The 20,413-nt window shown below is 42.7% G+C and overlaps 1 protein-coding gene across 1 annotated transcript in view; it reads left to right on the top strand.

Annotated features, from left to right (window-relative positions):
• Positions 1–20,413, top strand: part of CHMP5 (charged multivesicular body protein 5) — a 64,923-nt gene that overhangs the window by 14,831 nt on the left and 29,679 nt on the right. The window contains exon 3 of the mRNA XM_083377173.1: positions 9,706–9,752. Within this exon, the coding sequence (XP_083233299.1) occupies positions 9,706–9,752 (47 nt within the window). The remainder of the gene's footprint in view (positions 1–9,705; positions 9,753–20,413) is intronic.

The raw sequence follows: 20,413 nt of genomic DNA, 5'->3' as shown, positions 1-20,413 counted from the left end.
ACTCAAAAAATTAGAATATTGTGTAAAAGTTCATTTATTTCAGTAATGCAACTTAAAAGGGGAAACTAATATATAAGATAGACTCATTACATGCAAAGCAAGATGGTTCAAGCCGTGATTTGTCATAATTGTGATGATTATGGCTTACAGCTCATGAAAACCCCAAATCCACAATCTTAGAAAATTAGAATATTGTGAAAAGGTGCAATATTCTAGGCTCAAAGTGTCCCACTCTAATCAGCTAATTAAGCCATAACACCTGCAAAGGGTTCCTGAGCCTTTAAATGATCTCTCAGTCTGGTTCAGTAGGAATCACAATCATGGGGAAGACTGCTGACCTGACAGTTGTTCAGAAAACCATCATTGACACCCTCCATAAGGAGGGAAAGCCTCAAAAGGTAATTGCAAAAGAAGTTGGATGTTCCCAAAGTGTAGTATCAAAGCACATTAATAGAAGGTTATGTGGAAGGGAAAAGTGTGGAAGTAAAAGGTGCACAAGCAGCAGGGATGACCGCAGCCTGGAGAGGATTGTCAGGAAAAGGCCATTCAAAAGTGTTGGGGACTTTCACAAGGAGTGGACTGAGGCTGGAGTCAGTGCATCAAGAGCCATCACACACAGACGGATCCTGGACATGGGCTTCAAATGTCGTATTCCTCTTGTCAAGCCGCTCCTGAACAACAAACAACGTCAGAAGCGTCTTACCTGGGCTAAAGAAAAACAGACCTGGTCTGTTGCTCAGTGGTCCAAAGTCCTCTTTTCTGATGAGAGCAACTTTTGCATCTCATTTGGAAACCAAGGACCCAGAGTCTGGAGGAAGAATGGAGAGGCACACACTGCAAGATGCTTGAAGTCCAGTGTGAAGTTTCCACAGTCTGTGTTGATTTGGGGAGCCATGTCATCTGCTGGTGTTGGTCCACTGTGCTTTATTAAGTCCAGGGTCAACGCAGCCGTCTACCAGGAGATTTTGGAGCACTTCATGCTTCCTTCCGCAGACGAGCTTTATGGGGATGCTGACTTCATTTTCCAGCAGTACTTGGCACCTGCCCACACTGCCAAAAGCACTGAAACCTGGTTCAATGACCGTGGGATTACTGTGCTTGATTGGCCAGCAAACTCGCCTGACCTGAACCCCATAGAGAATATATGGGGCATTGCCAAGAGAAAGATGAGAGACATGAGACTGAACAATGCAGAAGAGCTGAAGGCTGCTATTGAAGCATCCTGGTCTTCCATAACACCTCAGCAGTGCCACAGGCTGATAGCTTCCATGACACGCCGCATTGAGGCAGTAATTGCTGCAAAAGGGGCCCAAACCAAGTACTGAGTACATATGCATGCTTATACTTTTCAGAAGTCCGATATTGTTCTATGTACACTCCTTGTTTTATTGATTGCATGTAATATTCTAATTTTCTGAGATTGTGGATTTGGGGTTTTCATGAGCTGTACGCCATAATCATCACAATTATGACAAATCACGGCTTGAACTATCGTGCTTTGCATGTAATGAGTCTATCTTATATATTAGTTTCCCCTTTTAAGTTGCATTACTGATATAAATGAACTTTTGCACGATATTCTAATTTTTGGAGTTTCACCTGTAGATAGTGGATCTTATTGCAATAAAGTGTGATAGAGACTAGTCTCCTCGCTGTGCACCCTGGGCAACATGATTTTGTCATGGCTAAATAGTCTACACCAGGGGTGTCAAACTGCCGGCCCAAGGGCTGGATGCATCATCCGGAAGCCACGCCCACCCCATTGCCGGCAATGGCAAAACCATCCCAATACGTTGTGCGGTGTCACGTGACATCACGAGTTTAACATGTCTGGTCTGCACGTTCTGGCTGCTAGACCTCACAAGGATATCCCAACAAGAAGCAGCAGCATAAATACTGAAAATAAAAATAACATCTCTTTTCATAAACAAGTGACAAAAGACATAAGAGATGTCCTGAAAATTGTATAACTTTATGCAGAAGATATGAGCGGGGCTAAAGCTGACTATTTACTTAGGCTTATGAATGATTCATTCATAAGCCCAAGTAAATAGTCAGCTTTAGCCCCGCTCATATCTTCTGCATAAAGTTATACAATTTTCAGGATATCTAAAATTCAGTGGATGTTGTCGTACTACAAGAAATTCCTGGCGCTGATGAAAAACAGATGGAAACTTCTAGAATATTTTCTGCAGCTACTTACCATGCAATGTAAGGACTGCAACCTACGTAAAAAACAACATAGATCAAGTACAAGATATGAAAAGTCATACTGAAGTAAATGTCACACAAACAAAAATTTCCAACATTGAAATTGTCAACTTGTATAAATCACCTGCACAACCATGGAATGATAGCACGTTGTCTAATATGCAGCATTCCACAATAATTGTAGGCAATTTTAATAACTAAAATACTTTATGTGGACACAGACACTAATGAAGATGGTAAAATGGCAGGCACTGAAAATCTCTTCTTAGTCCATGATGCTGAGAATAAGGGTATGTTCCACTTGGCCAGATGGAGTAAGGACTATAATAACCCTGATTTACATTTTGTCTCCAAATGTTACAGACCATTACATTGTAACAAAAAAGTACTTCCAGAAATCCCTTGAAGTCAGCACAGACCTGTGCTATTAAATGTTGGAGTGCAGATCTCAAATGTAAGACAGAAGTCTAAGCCTTGATGGAATTTCCAAAAAAGCAAAATGGAAACATTTGTTGTTGAATTCAACCACACATACAGTGGATCCCCCAACGCAAAAAATTACAATCGATATGTGGGATTGCTGCTTTCAATAGTTAAGAAACATATCCCAAGGGCCTGTAATAATAATAATATCTTTATTGAGTAGCCCTTGGGCCATATTAAGGTGCAGAGTTCCAAATACACATTATAATAAAATGCAGTAAAAACAATTTAGAATGGAATTGGTTAAAATATAATTTAGAATAAAATAGAAATAGAATACAATTTTAAATGAAATTGGGATAAAATACATTTTAAAAATGAAATTAGAATTAAATATGGCACTTTAAGATGTAGATAGATAAAATATGATAAAATTATATTTCACTATCACCCCCACAATCTACCCCAATCAGTCTCACATATGCCAATCTCAGCCAAACCATTTTGCTCAGGTACTATTAAATAAATGTATTAAATGTATTTTCAAATTCTGGCCGCACATAAAGTAAGTCATTTTAATATGGGGGTCCCAATGGGTCATTCATTTAGTGTATAGGCCAAGATGCCTGTCTCTCATCCTCTTATATATAGGCAGCAATGAAATAGGATGTGTGCCAGGTCCTCAACCTCTGCCACTCCGCAGATGCAGAAATGTCCATTATAGCAGGGCTTTTCAACCAGTGGTACAGGTACCACCTGTGTTACATTGGCACCTGGCAGGTGGTATGCATCCATCCTAGAAAAGTGGTACTGGGGGAGGGGAATGAGCTGAACCAGTAGCAGCACCTCACAAGCCTGAGCGAGAGATGGCTGGAGCTACAGGGCTGCTTAATAGCCTGTGCAATCCTACTTGTGAATACAATAATAGGATCATATCGTCGGCATAGGGCAAGCTATTACAGTATGTATTTAGGATCATCGGCATATGTAACCCTGGCAGGTCATTAATGTGTAGATTAAATAATAATGGGGCCAGGATACACCCTTGTCTTACCCCTTTATTTGTGTGAATCCTGTTAGTTAGGGGCCCATAAATCCTATACCACACCTTCAAACAGGTACTTGTGTAAAGGGCTTTAATCAAAGCTAGCAATCTAGGTTCTATTTTAAGAGATGTCTGTTTACTTCATAGTACTTCTCTGTTTACAGTATCAAATGCTGCTGTAAAGTCTATAAAAGCAGCAAACGGGTCTCCTCTTATAGGCATATTTGGCAATTAGATGGTTCAGGACAAAGCAGTTATCAATGGTAGATTGGTTTTATCTAAAACCTGCTTGTTCTTCTGTGAGGATATGATTTTCCTCTACCCAGATTTCAATTCTATTCAAAAGGAACCTAGCATATATTTTTGCTATAATGTCAATAAGACTAATGGGCCTATAATTATTAGGATCCTTTTTATTCCCTTTTTTATATCTGGGGACAACTATTGCTATCTTCCACCCATCTGTTATATAGCAGGTGTTATTTATATGTGTAAAAAGACCTGCCAGTACTGGACCCCACGAGTCGGGAATTTCTTAAATAATTCTGCTGGCAAAAAATCTTCACCTGGGACTTTATTAATCTTTAGACTTTTAATGATGGATTGTATCTCTTTTACCAAGACTGGATATATGGGATTGCTACTTTCAGTAGTTAAGAAGCATATCCCAAGGGGCTGTAGAAAAACATACATCCCAGCCTAGAGCCAAGAATGCCAGAATTATACAATCAATATGTGGAGAGTCATAACCTGAAGTTGCTGATGAACTCCTCCAACTCTAGACTCTGCCAGAAGAGAAAAGTGGCACTCTCTTATGGAGCAAATGAGTTTTCAACATGCCAGCAAAAAGGCTTACCAAACTGGGTGATAGCTCCATGAAAGAAATCTGAAATGTTGGCAATATCAGCCCTAATGATCCTTACAAGGAAAACATCAGGATCAAATAAAGAGAGAACTAGTGAAATCAAAAGGGGAAAAAAGCCAGAGTCAATGAACTAACACCTGAAAGCAACATCTCGGAAGAATTTTCTACATTAGAAATCGCTAAAGTACTATCGATAAAATCAGGAAAAACAGCTGACCTAGATGGAGTATATCCTGAATTTCTGAAGCATCTGACTTACACAATTTTATAATGATAAACAACAAACAGGGAGGCTTCCAACAATACCCAAAAGACTCCAAATTGTAGCCATCCTGAAACATGGTAAAGAAGAGAAATCTGTGAAAGATTTTAGACTTATAATGTTCTTAAGCATTTCTTATAATGTACTAGAGAGACTCATCATAAACAGAATTAAACCCCTGACCAAGGAACATATACCTATAGAATAGGCTGGATTTAGCTAAAAAGAAACTGTGATCAGGTATCATCGCTAATACCCCATACAGAAAATGGATTTCAGTGAAGAAAAATTATGTTGCTGTGTTCATCAACCTATCATCAGCCTACGTGAAGAGAAAGGATGATTCTAAAGTTCTTATACATTGTGCCTTGTAAGAAAACAGTTATTCTATTCAACAATATGCTTTCAAACAGATACATTGAAGTACATCTGGATGGCCAAATCAGTCAGAAGTATAGGTTAAATGACAGCTTCCACAAGGTTGTGTGCTGAATCCACTACTTTTTAATATTTTTACATGAGATCTACCCGGCACTGCTGCAAGAAAGTATATATGGATTGATGAAATTGTGCAGATAAAAAAATCTGAAAACTTTAATACCTCTGAAAAAGCTCTCAAAAATTATCTAAAAGAAATGGAGTTTTTTTAAAATCTGGAGGCTAAAATTAACAAAACCAAAGTCTCCAGTTTTCACTTGAACAACAGACAAGCAAACTATACACCCAAAGTGAAATTTAGGAATCAGCTGCTAAAGTTTAATTTTAATGCAAATATTTAGGAGTGGCCCTTGACTGGTCCTTAATCTACAGGGAACTGGTACTAGCTGAAGAGCAAATGCTACAGCTCTTAGGATATCAGCTGTTGTTTTGGTATATTTGGCAGCTGAGTATTGCAGCCCTGTATGGTTAAATAGTGTTCATATAAAAGCAATGGGCACTCAGCTTAATCATACTATGACGCTAATATCACGAACTATTAAATAGATGCCTTCTGAATGGCTATCTGTACTATTTAACATATCACCCTCACACTTTAGAAGATAATCAGCCTTAAAAAGGGAGTGGCAAAAGTGAAAGGCAAACCAATTATTACCTATATATGAGGACTGTCACGTCCAAATACTCAGACTCAAATCTCAGAACTCACCATGGAAATTGGATAGCAATTAATCAGAGAAGACTTTGATATTAGATAGCATGACACCAAGAATGCACTACCTCTAACCTAGATCTATTTATTTAGTGTCTGATCCAGTACAATGCCTCTCTGGCTGTGATCTTCCAAGGAAAAATTGGACAATGCTCAACCAGATCTGAACCTACCATGCAAGTGCCAACACTGGAAATAAAATGGGGGTTGTTTAATAACACTAACTGTGACTGTGGGAATATCAGGCAAACTTTATATCATATTTATTTTTATTTATTTAGTTACATTTATATACCGCCCTTTCCCTGAGGACTCAGGGCGGTTTACAGGGAATTAAAAAATCCAGCATACAAAAGTTAAAAACCAAATTTAAAAATATTAAATTGACCCTGTACACATTAAAAAAAATCCAATTAAAAATTTCTCCTCAGCCTGGGCCCGAGAGCTCAAAGAGCCAGGTCTTCAGGCCCCGGCGGAATGATCGGAGGTCGGGGGCAGTTCTCAGCTCCACCGGCAGCTGGTTCCAGAGGGCAGGCGCTCCCACTGAGAAGGCCCTGTCCCTGGGTGTCACCCGCCGGCAATCTCTCACAGGCGGAACCCTGAGCAGACCCTCCCTGTGGGAGCGCACTGGGCGAAGGGCGTTTGATGCCGGCAGCAGGTGTTCCCTCAAATAACCCGGACCCAGGCCATGTAGGGCTTTATAGGTAATAACCAGCACCTTGAATTTCACCCGGAGGGCAACCGGAAGCCAATGCAGCTCGCGGAGTAGAGGTGTTACATGGGAGTATCGGGAAACCCCCATTACAACTCGCACGGCCGCATTCTGCACCAGTTGAAGCCTCCGAGTGGTCTTCAAGGGCAGCCCCATGTAGAGAGCGTTACAGTAGTCCAAACGGGAGGTCACAAGCGCATGAGTAACTGTGCGTAGGGCATCTCGGTCCAGATAGGGACGCAACTGGCGCACCAGGCGAACCTGTGCAAAAGCCCCCCTGGTCACAGCTCCTATATGGTCTTCAAAATTGAGCCGTGAATCCAGGAGGACGCCCAGGTTGCGAGCCCTATCACCGGGGGGTAACACCTCACCCCCCATCATTAAGGATGGAATAACTTGGTTAACCCGAGATGCCGATATGCACAGCCACTCAGTCTTGGCGGGATTGAGACGAAGCCTGTTTCTCCCCATCCAGACCTGAACTGCCTCCAGGCACCGGGACATCATGGAGAGGGCATCACTGGGTTGGTTCGGGGTGGAAAGAAAAAGTTGGGTATCATCAGCGTACTGGTGATACCCCACCCCAAAACCACGAATGATCTCGCCCAGCGGCTTCATATAGATGTTGAACAGGAGGGGCGAGAGAACCGACCCCTGAGGAACTCCACAAATGAGAGACCTCGGGGCGGATCTCTGCCCTCCTGCCAACACCGACTGCGAGCGGCCCTGGAGGTAGGAGGAGAACCACCGTAGAACGGTGCCTCCCACTCCCAACCCCCTGAGACGCCGCAGCAGGATACCATGGTCGATGGTATCGAACGCCGCTGAGAGATCTAATAGGACCAGGACAGAGGAACAACCCCTGTCCCTAGCCCTCCAGAGATCATTCACCAGCGCGACCAATGCCGTCTCCGTGCTGTGTCCGGGCCTGAAGCCCGATTGGTACGGGTCCAGATAATCAGTTTCCTCCAGGAACAGAGGGAGCTGGTACGCCACCACACTCTCAACAACCTTCGCCAGAAAGCGAAGGTTGGAGACTGGACGATAGTTGTTTAAAACAGCCGGGTCCAAAGCAGGCTTCTTGAGAAAGGGTCTCACCACCGCCTCCTTCAAGGCGGCAGAAAAGACACCCTCCTTCAAGGAAGCAGTTATTACTGCATGGAACCAGCCTCGTGTTCCCTCCCGAGCCGCATAAGCTAGCCAGGAGGGGCACGGATCCAACAAACAGGTGGTGGTGCTCAGTCTCCCCATGATCCTGTCCACATCATCAGGGGAAACAGGGTCGAACTCAGTCCAGATAACATGCTCAAGACCGCCTGATTCCTCCACCTCAGACTCTGCCCAGTCAGAGTCCAAGCCGGTCTGGATCCGAGCGATTTTGTCCGCCAGATGATGACTAAACTCCTCGGCTCGTCCCTGCAAGGGATCCTCTCTCACCTCCTGGTTAAGGAGGGAGCGAGTCACCCTAAACAGGGCGGCCGGGCGATTATCTGCGGACCGCGATAAGGGCGGCAAAGTAGTTAGACTTCGCCGTCCTTATCGCCGCAAGATAAGACCTTATAAAGGTTCTTAACTGCAATCGGTCGGATTCGGATCGGCTGGATCTCCAACCGCTCTCTAGACCTCGTCTCCGACGCTTCATCTCCCGGAGCTCCACAGAGAACCATGGGGCCCAGCGGGATCTGCGACGGGTCAGAGGTCGCATGGGTACAACGCAGTCGAGTGCCCTGGTGGCAGCCGTTTCCCAGGCCTCCACCAGGGCATCGACTGGGCTGTGGGTAAGGGTGATAGGTATAGGCCCAAGCACCCTCTGGAACCGATCCGGGTCCATTGGGCGCCTGGGGCGGAACCACCTGGTCGGTTCCGCCGCCCAGCGGCGGGGGATGTCATGACGGAAAACCAGCCTCAGGAGGTGATGATCTGACCATGACAGAGGGGTGATGGACGGGGAACCCCCTCCCAGATCATCCAACCACTGTCCAGACAGGAACACCAGGTCGAGAGTATGATCCCCCTCATGAGTCGGGCCCTCAATAACCTGGGTCAGGCCCATGGCTGTCATGGAAGCCATGAACTCCCGAGCTAACTCCGACGACCCTCCCAGTGATGGCAGGTTGAAGTCACCCAGGACTATAAGCCTGGGGAGCTCCACCGCCAACCCTGAGAGGGTGTCGAGCAGCTCAGGCAGGGCTGTTACCACACAGCTGGGCGCCAGGTATGTAAGCAACAAGCCCAACTGAACCCGAGGACCACATCTCAAGAGGAGGGATTCACTCCCGGCCATCTGGACAATGGTGGCCTCCCGGGGACACAAAGTCTCCCGAATAACCACTGCCACCCCACCACCCCTGCCCTGAGCCCGTGGTTGGTGCAGCACCCGGAAACCTGGCGGGCATAACTCGGTGAGAGGCACCCCTCCCTCCGAGCCCAGCCAAATTTCCGTGATGCACGCTAGATCCGCACAGACTAGATCCGCATACGCTAGATCCATATTGCTATGGAATGCCCCTCAGAAAGTTCCCTATATCTCTGCAAAAACTACATTATTTCCAGGGCACTGCTGTTCAATGGCTAAATAGATATCCGGCTATAGGCTTAGCCATTCTGCATAATTTAATTTTATTCATAATTTTATTCACCATTTGTATTGTGCTTTTAAAAAATAATTCACTGTACAGGTATTTTATATTTTGATATACATTTTACATGCTATTTTTGTGAATTTTATGTACTTAATGCTTTATTCTATTACACCATATGAAATAATAAATTCCATTTAGTGTCTTTATCAGGATAAAGAGATAATAGCAAAGAAAATGATGTGATTTGAATTCTTTTAAGAAAAATTAAGCAATTTTGGATTTTTTAAATTGGTTGATTATTGCTAATATCAATGAATGTCTTATTGGTATTTATTGATCCTAGGCATTATAGTAAAAATCTTATATATACATTTTAAAATTCATTATAATTAAATGTTTCTATTCAGGTATTAATCTTTATTGAATTTAACATCTGCTTTTTATATTTCCTTTAGAATATGGTAAAGCAGAAAGCCCTGAGAGTATTAAAACAGAAACGAATGTAAGTGTCTTATTCTCTAAACATTGTGTTCAAACAGGTTGTCAATCTGAATGGATATCGACATGAGTCTTAAGTTGTGTTTATAACTAGGCTGATATCCAGCTATTCTTTTGAATTGGACTTGGGAATAAGATGGTTCGTCACTCATTTTGCATTGACTATTGTATCTTGGTTGCCTCTAACGGTTAACCCTAATTTCCCGGTTGCAATTCATCTCACTGTTTTATGGCAGAGAAAATTGAAAAAAGCAAGGTTCTTAGGATGGAAAGAGAAGAAACTTATTTTCTAAAATAAATTTATTACATATGGTGGCAAAGAAAAATCAAGAATCTAGTAGCATTTTTTATTGTTTGTAGGAAAAGGTGAAGCAATTGGGCCATGACAGGTTTTATAGGCAGTAATGCTCAAGAAACTGAATTATAATAATTTCAAAGGACTAGCTATACATAAAATCAGCTAGAGTTGTCTAGGTCATCAAATTGCGAGTTATAAAACATGCATTCTTTCAGAAGGCACAATAAAAGAGCCTTGGTGGAGCAGTGGGCTAATGCCTCCTTAAGTAACACCAGCTGCCTGCAATTAGTGCAGGTTCGCATCCCACCAGGCTCAAGGTTGACTCAGCCTTCCATCCTTCCGAGGTAGGTAAAATGAGGACCCAGACTGTTGGGGGCAATAAGCAATAAGTCATAATGCCGCTTGGGGGGGGGGAAACCCTAACAAGCAGGCATATACATATAATGAAGGCTACTGCTAAGCTTGTAAGCCGCCCTGAGTCTTCGGAGAAGGGCGAGATATAAATGGAATTAAAATAAATAAATAAATAAATACATACATACATACATACATACATACATACATACTAACAAGGGCATTAACATGCAGTCTTATAAGCTGTCTGGAGTCATTCATGTGAGATTTGGTAGCTATTTCATGTAGTGGTAAAGATACTGGCCTAGAAAACAGAAGTCTATGATTTCTTTCTTATGAAAGCTATTTTTTATCATCTTAAAAACCAAATGTCTAAATTTGCCCTATTGTGTAATATGTTCTCAGCAAAGTTCCTTTTTTCCACTGTCATGCCAAATTTGTCCTTGCAGCCACCAGAATGTCTCTTAAACGGATAGGCTAGGCTAGGCTAGGCTAGGCTAGAATAGAATAGAATAGAATAGAATAGAATAGAATAGAATAGAATAGAATAGAATAGAATAGAATAGAATAGAATAGAATAGAATAGAATAGTTCTGAAAGATGGAACTCTTCAAAGAACTTCGAGGTATTGTTTACCTTAAAGAATCTTTATTTGAGTAGCATAGCATCGGCACTAACATAATCAAAGCCAAAAACTGAATTCCCCTCCCCTGAGCACATGGTATCAAGCACAAGTCCCTCCTGCAGTTGACAGTCATAAATCACATTCCCCAATTAGTTTAAAGCTCGGGTTTCCCTTCCAGTTCTCCAGCCCAGGGCTTTTCAACCTGTGGTACACGTACCACTGGTGGTACGCGAGTACCTGGCTGGTGGTATGCAGCATTGCCTTCTTCCCCCACTGCCTCCTCCGCCTCCCCCGCTCCTTACCAGCTCACTTGCTGCCAGAAAACATGTTGCTTGCCGGCAGCCTGCAGGCAAAGAGCGCAGGAGGAGTGAGACCCCGCCCTCCCTTGGACTTATTGTCAGCAACCTTCCCCCAGAAGCAGCCTGAGCCTGAAGGGGACAGAGACATCCTCGGCAGGTAGATGTTCATTTTCTTCTCCTCCTCCTTCTCCTCTTCCCGATGTTCTTTATGGAGGGGAGAGCAAAGCGGCAATGAGTCCCCAGGACTCATCCCGCAGCAGCAGGTGGGAATCAAGCCCCACATTTTTTTCCTGATCCGCGCCAAGGTAGGCGAAGCCATCAGAATGTGGAGGGAAAAATGCGTCTGCCTGACTCCCTCCCCCCTCCACTGTTGGTGACTCTGTTCAGCTGGCCCCGACCTTCACTGACTGGAGCCTGTCGGTGGAGGTCGGGGCCGGTGGTACAGAGTCAGCTGATCAGCGGCCCTGTGTATGCGTCCTCCCAGGCCCACGGGAGCTCTGGCAACTCCGTAAGGCCGGCCCTGACCTTCACAAGTAGAAATCGAGGGAGATTGCCAGGAGCACGAGATCGGCCTTTCTCAGCTCACGCTCCTGACAGTCTCCCTCTCTTTCAGCTTGCTTTCTGTTGATCAGCGCGCGTGGAGAAATGCCGATGCCCTCTGCTGCGCCGTCCCAATTGCTTTCCTTGCTGCAAGTATTTACTGGCCTCACTTAGCAACCTCAAGCTCCCAGAGAAGACAGGGAGGGAGGAGGGAAGGTGAGGAGGGAGGGGGAGGTGGGAGGGAAGGAAGGAAGGGACAAAGAAGGCGGTAAGAAAGGAAGGAAAGAAGGAAGGGACAATGGGAGAGATGGCGGGAAGGAGGGCACCCACCCCAATCCCACCCCCTCCACCAGAGACCCGTGGATTCCCCCCACACAGGCACCCTGCAACCTGAGTGATGAGCTGCCCCCCCAGCCATTGATTTCGCTTGTCAAAAAGTTGCAAAGTCCCATGACTCTGGGACACTGACCGTCATTAGTATGAATCAGTTGCCAAGCATCCGAATGTAAATCACATGACCCTGGGGATGCTGCATCAGTCATAACTGTGAAAAATGGTCATAAGTCACTTTTTTCCAGTGCCATCGTAACTTCGAACAGTCACTAAGCGAAATGTTGTAAGTTGAGGACTACCTGTACTTTATCATTTTTTTCCTCTTTTTTTTTGATCATGTTTTTGACACCTTGCTGGACGACTGGTGGTACTCAGAGAGTGCCTTATCCTAAAAGTGGTACAATGAGTGAAAAGGTTGAAAAGCCCTGCTCCAGCCCACCAATTCTTATCATCTGTTATTTCAATCACCTTCGTTCTCACACTAGGTTCAGTGTTATTATGTCTAGCTAGACTATCTTGCACATTCCCGCCCCCCTCCCCAGCATCAACTAATTCTAAAAGCTTCTCCATCTGTTGCATCTCCATCTGTTGTCAATGCAAAAGCATCCAATGTTAGCGCGTTGACATAGGAGCTGGAAGGGAACTTGGAGGTCTTCTAGTCCAGCCCCCTGCTCAAGCAAGAGAACCTATACCATTTCAGACAAGTGACTGTCCAGTCTCTTCTTAAAAACCTCCAGTGATGGAGCACCCATGATTTCTGAAGGCAAGCTGTTCCACTGGTTATTTGTCCTCGCTGTTAGGAAGTTTCTCCTTAATTCCAGTTTGCTTCTCTCTTTATTTATTTCCAACCAGTGTTTCTTGTCCTGCCTTTTGGGTGCTTTGGAGAATAGTTTGGTGCCCTCTTCTTTGTGGCCGCCCCTCAAATACTGGAATTATGTCACTCCCAAATTGTGTTATTTTTCATTTATTTTCTGGAATTTAACATTATTATTACTTGGATATTTTTATATATTTTTATGACATTTATAGCATATATTATTATATGATTTGTCTCTTTTGGTATTTATTGACAGAGTCGTATGTCATCTCTTAATACATTTTATACCAATTATGTCTTAAATTTTAAGTTGAAGTAAATTATATTATTTTTTCCCATAGCTCATCCTTTTAATGTACTATGATTACTTCTTTGAAGATTTACATCCAACTTGTCATAGAATTTTTTTTAACATTATACATAACTTTAGCACATAATGATAGTATTGCATAATGATTAGTATTACATCATCTGCAATATTAGTGGTATTCTGAGTTGGCAAAACTTGATTTAAATAATTAGTTACTTTAAAGAAATGGACTATTCAAAAAACATTTCCTATGTAGCACATATTAATTCAGTTATGGAATCAGTATAATACACTAAATACCTTGACATTATTTCTCTGCTTCAAGACCAGTTTAAGCCAAAGTCATCCTTGATTGATGATTTAGTGCCAGAGAGACCTAATTAGGGAGCATGACGTTTCTGATTTTGTCCCTCAACCACATTATTTACTGTTGGCCCTGTTTTTCCTTTATATCAGAATAATATGTCAAGAAAAAAGTAAAGAAAAAAAAAGAATGGAAAGAATAATGAAGTGAGAATTCTTATTCTTCCTGCCAAAGACCTAGACCAGGCATGTCAAACTTGCAACATCATGTGACATTGCACAACGTATCGTGGTCGCGATTTTACTATGATCCATCTGGCCGGCAATTTGACATGCCTAACCTAGATGAAGGGCCAGATTTTTCTGATTCTTCTAAACAACAGCAGAATTGGGGCTATTTGGATATGGAGGGAATCCCAGTACAGAAGGCAAACGTTGCTACAAGAAAAGGCACGCTTCTAGTCTTGAGAGACATTACGTGTAAATCCTTGATTTATAACTATTACATGTAAATCCTTGATTTACAACTATTCATAGTGACTGTTCAAAGTTACAAAGGCACTGGAAAAAGTTACTTGTGACCATTTTTCCCACTTAAAGTTGTTTCAGTATCCCCGTGGTTATGTGATTACATTTTGGATACTTGGCAACTGGCACGTATTGATGACAATAACAGTATCCCAGGGTAATGTGATCAACTTTGGCATCTTCTGATAAGCAAAGTCAATGGGGAAGATTGGAGACACCCAAGTTATGAACATCTATAAGCCTCCTACTATCTCTTGGCCTAACACAGTTCTTCCAAGGATTCCACACCCAGGCATCTATATAGGAGATTTCAGTAGCCACCATACCCAATGGAGATATATGCTTAATGATACTAACGGCGAGACCCTCTGCGAATGGGCAGAGCAGAACAACTTATACCTAGTTTTTGATGCTAAAGATCGAGGTACTTTTAAATCAGCTGCATGGAAGAAAGAGTATAACCCTGACTTATGTTTTGTTACACAAGATAAAACCAAACCTGTACCTGCCTCTCGGCAAGTGCTACCAACCTTCCCCCATAGCCAACATAGACCTATTATCATTAAGACAGGAATAAATATACCTATTATCAGATCTATACCCCGACCAAGGTGGAACCTGAAGATGGCCAACTGGGAAAAGTTTATGATGGACCTTGAGAACACAATAGGACGTATCCCGGCAGTTAGTAAAAACTACTATTGCTTTGTCAGAGCAATCATGTCATCGGCTAAAAAATCCATTCCACGTGGCTTCCGCAAGGAATATATTTCAGGATGGAATGAAACTTGCAAAAACCTGTACCAAAAACATCTAGAGAATGGTGATGCTGAGATAGCCGATGAACTTCTTCATAATCTTGACCTGGCGCGCAGGCAGAAATGGGAGCAAACTACGTCTGGATTAGACTTTAAACACTCAAGCAGGAAGGCATGGAGCCTACTGAAAAAATTGAGAGGAGACCAACCAGCTCAATGCAAACAACAAGAGGTTACTCCAGATCAAGTAGCAACTCGAATTGTCAACTTAACTAGAGTACCCCATGATAAGAAACATACTAAATTAGTGAAAAGAGAACTAAAGCACTTAAAAACTTTCTGCTCACCTAGCCAGGAATATGTTCGACCCTTCCAAGTGGCTGAAATAGATACTGCCCTGAAGAATGTCAAAGCTGGAAAATCTCCTGGTTTTGATGGAGTAATGCCTGAATTTATCATCCATTCTGGGCCTCGCACAAGAGAATGGCTGGCAAAATTCTACACAGATATCCTAACTTCCAGTAAGCTCCCTCCAGAATTTAAGAGAACCAAGGTAATCGGCATATTAAAACCTGGAAAAGAAAGCAACAAGCCAGAAAACTATCATCCCATTGCTCTGTTATAAACTACTTGAAAGGTTGATACTTAACAGAATTGGACAGAAAATTAACAAACAAATACCGAGGCTGGGTTTAGATCTTATTGGAGCTGTGCCGATCAAGTCCTTAGTCTTACTAGCCACATTGAAAGCAGCTATCAGAATAAATTGAAAACATCTGTTGTATTTGTGGATCTCACAGCAGCATATGATACAGTGTGGAGGGATCTATTAAGCAAATTCATCCACGCTGTCCCTTGTAGTACCATGGGCTGCCTAATAAATAACATGCTCTCAGCAAGGACCTTTCAAGTCATCATGGGCGATAAAATTAGTAAGCAAAGACATCTGAATAATGGACTCCCTCAGGGCTCTGTATTGGCCCCATCCTTATTCAACTTATATATTTCCGATATACCACCCACACTATCAACAAAGTTCTCTTACGCTGATGACTTGGCATTAGCATATAGCCACAAGGACATCGAAGTTACAGAAGGTGTACTTACAGCCGACCTTACAACTCTGAGCACATACTTCCACCAATGGAGGTTAATCCTAAGCGTAAGTAAGACAGTCACATCATGTTTCCACCTTAATAATAAACTGGCAAAAAGAGAACTCAATGTATACCTAAATAACAAATTGTTCCCATATGAGGCAACTCCAAAATATCTGGGGGTCACCTTAGACAGGACCCTGTCTTTTAAAAAACATATTCAGAATATGGCTGCCAAGGTTAACAGCAGAAACAAACATTCTGCAAAACCTATGCGGAACAACTTGGGGAGCTTCAGCTCCAACTCTTCGATGCGCAGCCCTTGGGCTTTGCTACTCTGTAGCGGAATACTGCACACCTGTATGGATAAACAGCTCACATACAAGATGCCTATACCTCTGATTTCTTAAGATGTCAATTAAAGTCAAGAAATCCACCACTCTTCACAGCGCTTAAGCTGCTGGCCAAACATCAGAGCACTATACAAAAGTGGATGGAAGCATGGAGTAGCTATACCTCCCAAGATATTTCTGAGCATATTAATCCTAATAGTATACCTCCAGGATTTAATTTACCCCAACACATATGGGTGACATACAATAGAATTAGAACGACTCATGGGGTGTGTGCCAATTCTCTGTATAAATGGGGAAAGACACCTTCAGCACAATGTGATTGCAGGGCTCCCCAACAGACTATCCAACATATAGTGAGGGAATGCACTAATAGAAGATACCCAGGAGATTTTAAGGACTTCCTCTGCGTAACAACGGCAGCTACTGGCTGGATCTCCAAACTCAACATTAACCTCTGAAATGTTATTTCTGTTTTCCTCTTAGGTTTTATAATTGCTTCTTTTTTAAAAAAAAAAAAAGAGTTGTTTTGACTGTTCTAACTTGTAGATATGAAGTGCTTTTAGTTCTGTGTGTGACCAGCCATACGCTAAATAAATAAATAATGGGGAAGCCAGATTGATTTAACAAACATGCTAGTAACTTAAGAACTGCAGTGATTTACTTAATAACTGTGGCAAAAAAGGTAAAATGAAGCAAAGCTCACTTAACAACTGTCTTGGTTAGCAATGGAAATTTTGGACTCAATTGTGGTCATAAATTGAGGACTATCTGTATTTTATAGCAGGAACCCAGAGCATGCCAACCCTGCAGGACTGAACATGCAGATGCTATGCAAGATAGGTGGTCCCTCAGATAGCCAAACCCTATGCCATTGAGTTCAAATGCAAATTGGAACCAGTACATCTGTCAGCCAAGTGATTGTAGCATAAGCAAAACCAGATCTGAATATTCCCACAGAAATCCTGTGATTTTCCCTTTTTTCAGGTTCCCCCCCATTGGTCATTTGGTCAAAGTCCAATAGTATTCAGATTGGGTGTTTTGGTAACAGTTCTAAAGTTTGGTGCTTCTGATGGGTGTTTGCATTCAATTCTCATGCTTGTGTCCTTAGATATCTCATCTGTTGTTTCTGGTTAGTACATCTGATTCCTGTCATCCCCCTTTGAACTCCCCCCCCGCTATTTCCCCTTCTCTTTTATGGCAGGATGCCATCAGTGCCAAGTGAAGCTGAAGCAATCTGGTGTTCTGCTCCCCTTTGAAAAAAGAGGCTTAATCCTGAAAAAACAGAAGAAATTAGAGAAGTGTTTTGAGTGTCATCTGGGTTTCAATGGAGTTTGTCGGGTATTTGTTATGGAATTTGCAAAGGAGTTGGGGAGCTTTGATGTGTTGGGCATTAACTTATTTAGTTTTGGAAGGGGCAAAGACTTTCCATGATATTAAGTACTGTTTGACTTCGAAGTGTTGTTCTCCTTTGATAAATACAGAGATTGGAGGTGGCCCTTTTGTGGATGCAAGGGGGAGATGATTGCTGGTTTCATCAAGCTGTAGTTGAAGACTGAATGGAGACATCAAAGTTTTGGGAAATCTAATTGCACTGTTCTGAAAAAAGCTCCAATGTACTTTGATCAAAGTTTTTTCAGGGGTTGCCAATGTATTTGATAGGTAGATTTTGTCACCGATGTTAAAGTCTTTCAGTTTAATCCATTTTTTATTAGCCTGCTTCTTATAGTTTTCTCGTGCTTTGGCCAGCGTTTTGCACACCACCAGCCACATGCTTTTAGTGCACTGATCCATTCTGTTAGGGATGGATTTGTGGGAGGGTGACCTGAGGTAGCTTCAGCATGGCTACAAAGTCCTGACCTGTGGCCACTTGGAATGGCATAGTGGTATAAAGCCTGTGCTTCTTGTGAAGGGGAGGAGATCAGTCCAGTTGTCCTGTTGATAATTAATGTAACATTGAAGGTACTGTTCTAGAATACCATTCGCATGTTCACAGCCTCCATTCATTTGAGTATGATGCAAGGAGCTGAGTCCCTGTGTTTTACAAATACGTTTGGCTAGCTTATGTGCTGAAGGAATTATGGATTATGCTATAAAGCAGGGGTCCCCAACCTCCAGTCCATGGACCAGTACTGGGTTGCAGCATGCCAGCAACCAGTCTGCACAAACAAGCAAAGCCCCATCCGCGAGATGGAGGCAGCACACAAAACTACCACTACCCTCCGGTCCGTGGTAAAAACTCTCCACGGAACTGGTCCTTGGTACCCAAAAGGTTGGGGACCTCTAGTATAAAGTGTACTTGTTTGGAGAATAGATCTGTGACCATCCAGATCACAGTACTTCCTGAGCTTTCTAGTAGTTTTACTGTAACATCCATACAGATCTCCTTCCAGGGCACTTGGATTTTTGCTACTGGTTACAGGAGACCAGGGGTTTTCCCTGGTTGTCCTTTGGCTGAGGATGGCCACCAAAACAGGCATTTACTAAATGTAAGGTTTTCATGAGCCCCAAGTGCCCAGTCGCTTTTGAGTCATGACTGCATTGGAAAATCAAGTTATGTCAATTCTCGGGAATATACAGTTTAGTATCAATCCAAGGCAGACTATCCTGTAGGTACAGTATGATTGATGACTTTTAAACCATTCATCTTGATTTAAGGCCTCTTTCAGTATTGCTAGCAGGTTGTCAGCTATCTTGGGGGTGGATTTTTTCTAAATTCTGGTGATAGTAGTGTGCAGCCAGGTGGCTGGTGGGGATGAATGGGCTAATGACTTCACTTTTGGAGCTGTTGTACTGAGGCAGCCAGAAAGTTTTCCCCCGGGAAATAGTACAATGTAAAATTAAATCAGTTGAAGTACTGAACTCATTGCAGTTCAGTACTAGGAATTTTCAAAGCTCTAGATTTTTGTGATATACCCACACTTCGAAAGGAGCTTTACTATCCTCTAAAAAATGTCTCCATGTGAGGAGAGCACACCATATGTCATGCCCTTCCTTTTCCCAGAGTACCCACCTTTGCTCAGCCTTGGATAGTTTTCTAGAGGTGTGGCTGAAGAACCCCTTGTTCATTTTTCTGGAGTAGGACAGCCCCAACTGCCATATCGCTGGCATTGGATGACAAACTGCGGATTTGGTTTGGGTGCTTCAGCACAGGTTCAGCTGCGAACAGGTGCTTAAGTTTTTCAAACTCCACTTGGCATTCCATAGTCCATTTGAGGGGTTTCCCCTCTCCCTTGGTCTTTAGAAGGTTAGTGATAGACATTATTATTTGGGCAAATGTAGCAATTTAATGTGATGTAAAATTTTAGAATCCATTGGTAACACCAATGGTGTTCACAATATGCTGGGAGGGTTGTATATGAGGGAATTTCTCAGCCTACAAGGTAGAATGAGCAGCTCCTATGTCTACGAGCAGCCTAGCAGGGTGGCCATTAATAGAAACTAGAAGTTCTGCATTGGAAGAACTGAGAGGAATAAGGGGGTATGTTGAAGAAAAAGCAAAATCATTGATCTTCGGACTATTGGATAGTCATTGGGGAGGGTGAGACAAATAAGCAGGAGAATGCTGAAGGAGATTCCTGGAGCAAGGGACAGTGAGAAAAATTAACCAATGGAACAGGTTGCATTCAGATGTTGTGGATATTCCATCACTGGAAGCTTTTAAGAAGAGACTGGACAGTCATTTGTCTGAAATAGTATAAGGTCTTCAACTTGTGCAGGGGATTCGACTAGAAGATCTTCAAGGTCCCTTCCAACTCTGCTATTCTAGTATTAATGACTGTTTGGGATACCAGTAAAGCGGTGAAGAGTGGCTATTTTATAAAATACAATCATCTAGAGAAGAAGAAATCCCAAGAAAGGATGAAAAAGATATTGATGAAATCTGGGGGGGGAGAAATTGAACTGCAAAAACCATCAGTGGATTCTAAAATTTTACATCAAATTAAACTGTTACATCAACAATTGTCTATAAGGTAAAGGTAAAGGTTCCCCCGCACATGCGTGCTAGTCATTTCCAACTCTAGGGGCCGGTGCTCATCTCCATTTCAA

Source organism: Vipera ursinii (genome assembly GCF_947247035.1).
Source record: "Vipera ursinii genome assembly, chromosome: Z".
Lineage (NCBI taxonomy): Eukaryota > Metazoa > Chordata > Lepidosauria > Squamata > Viperidae > Vipera > Vipera ursinii.
This window is presented reverse-complemented; position numbering and strand designations above follow the sequence as displayed.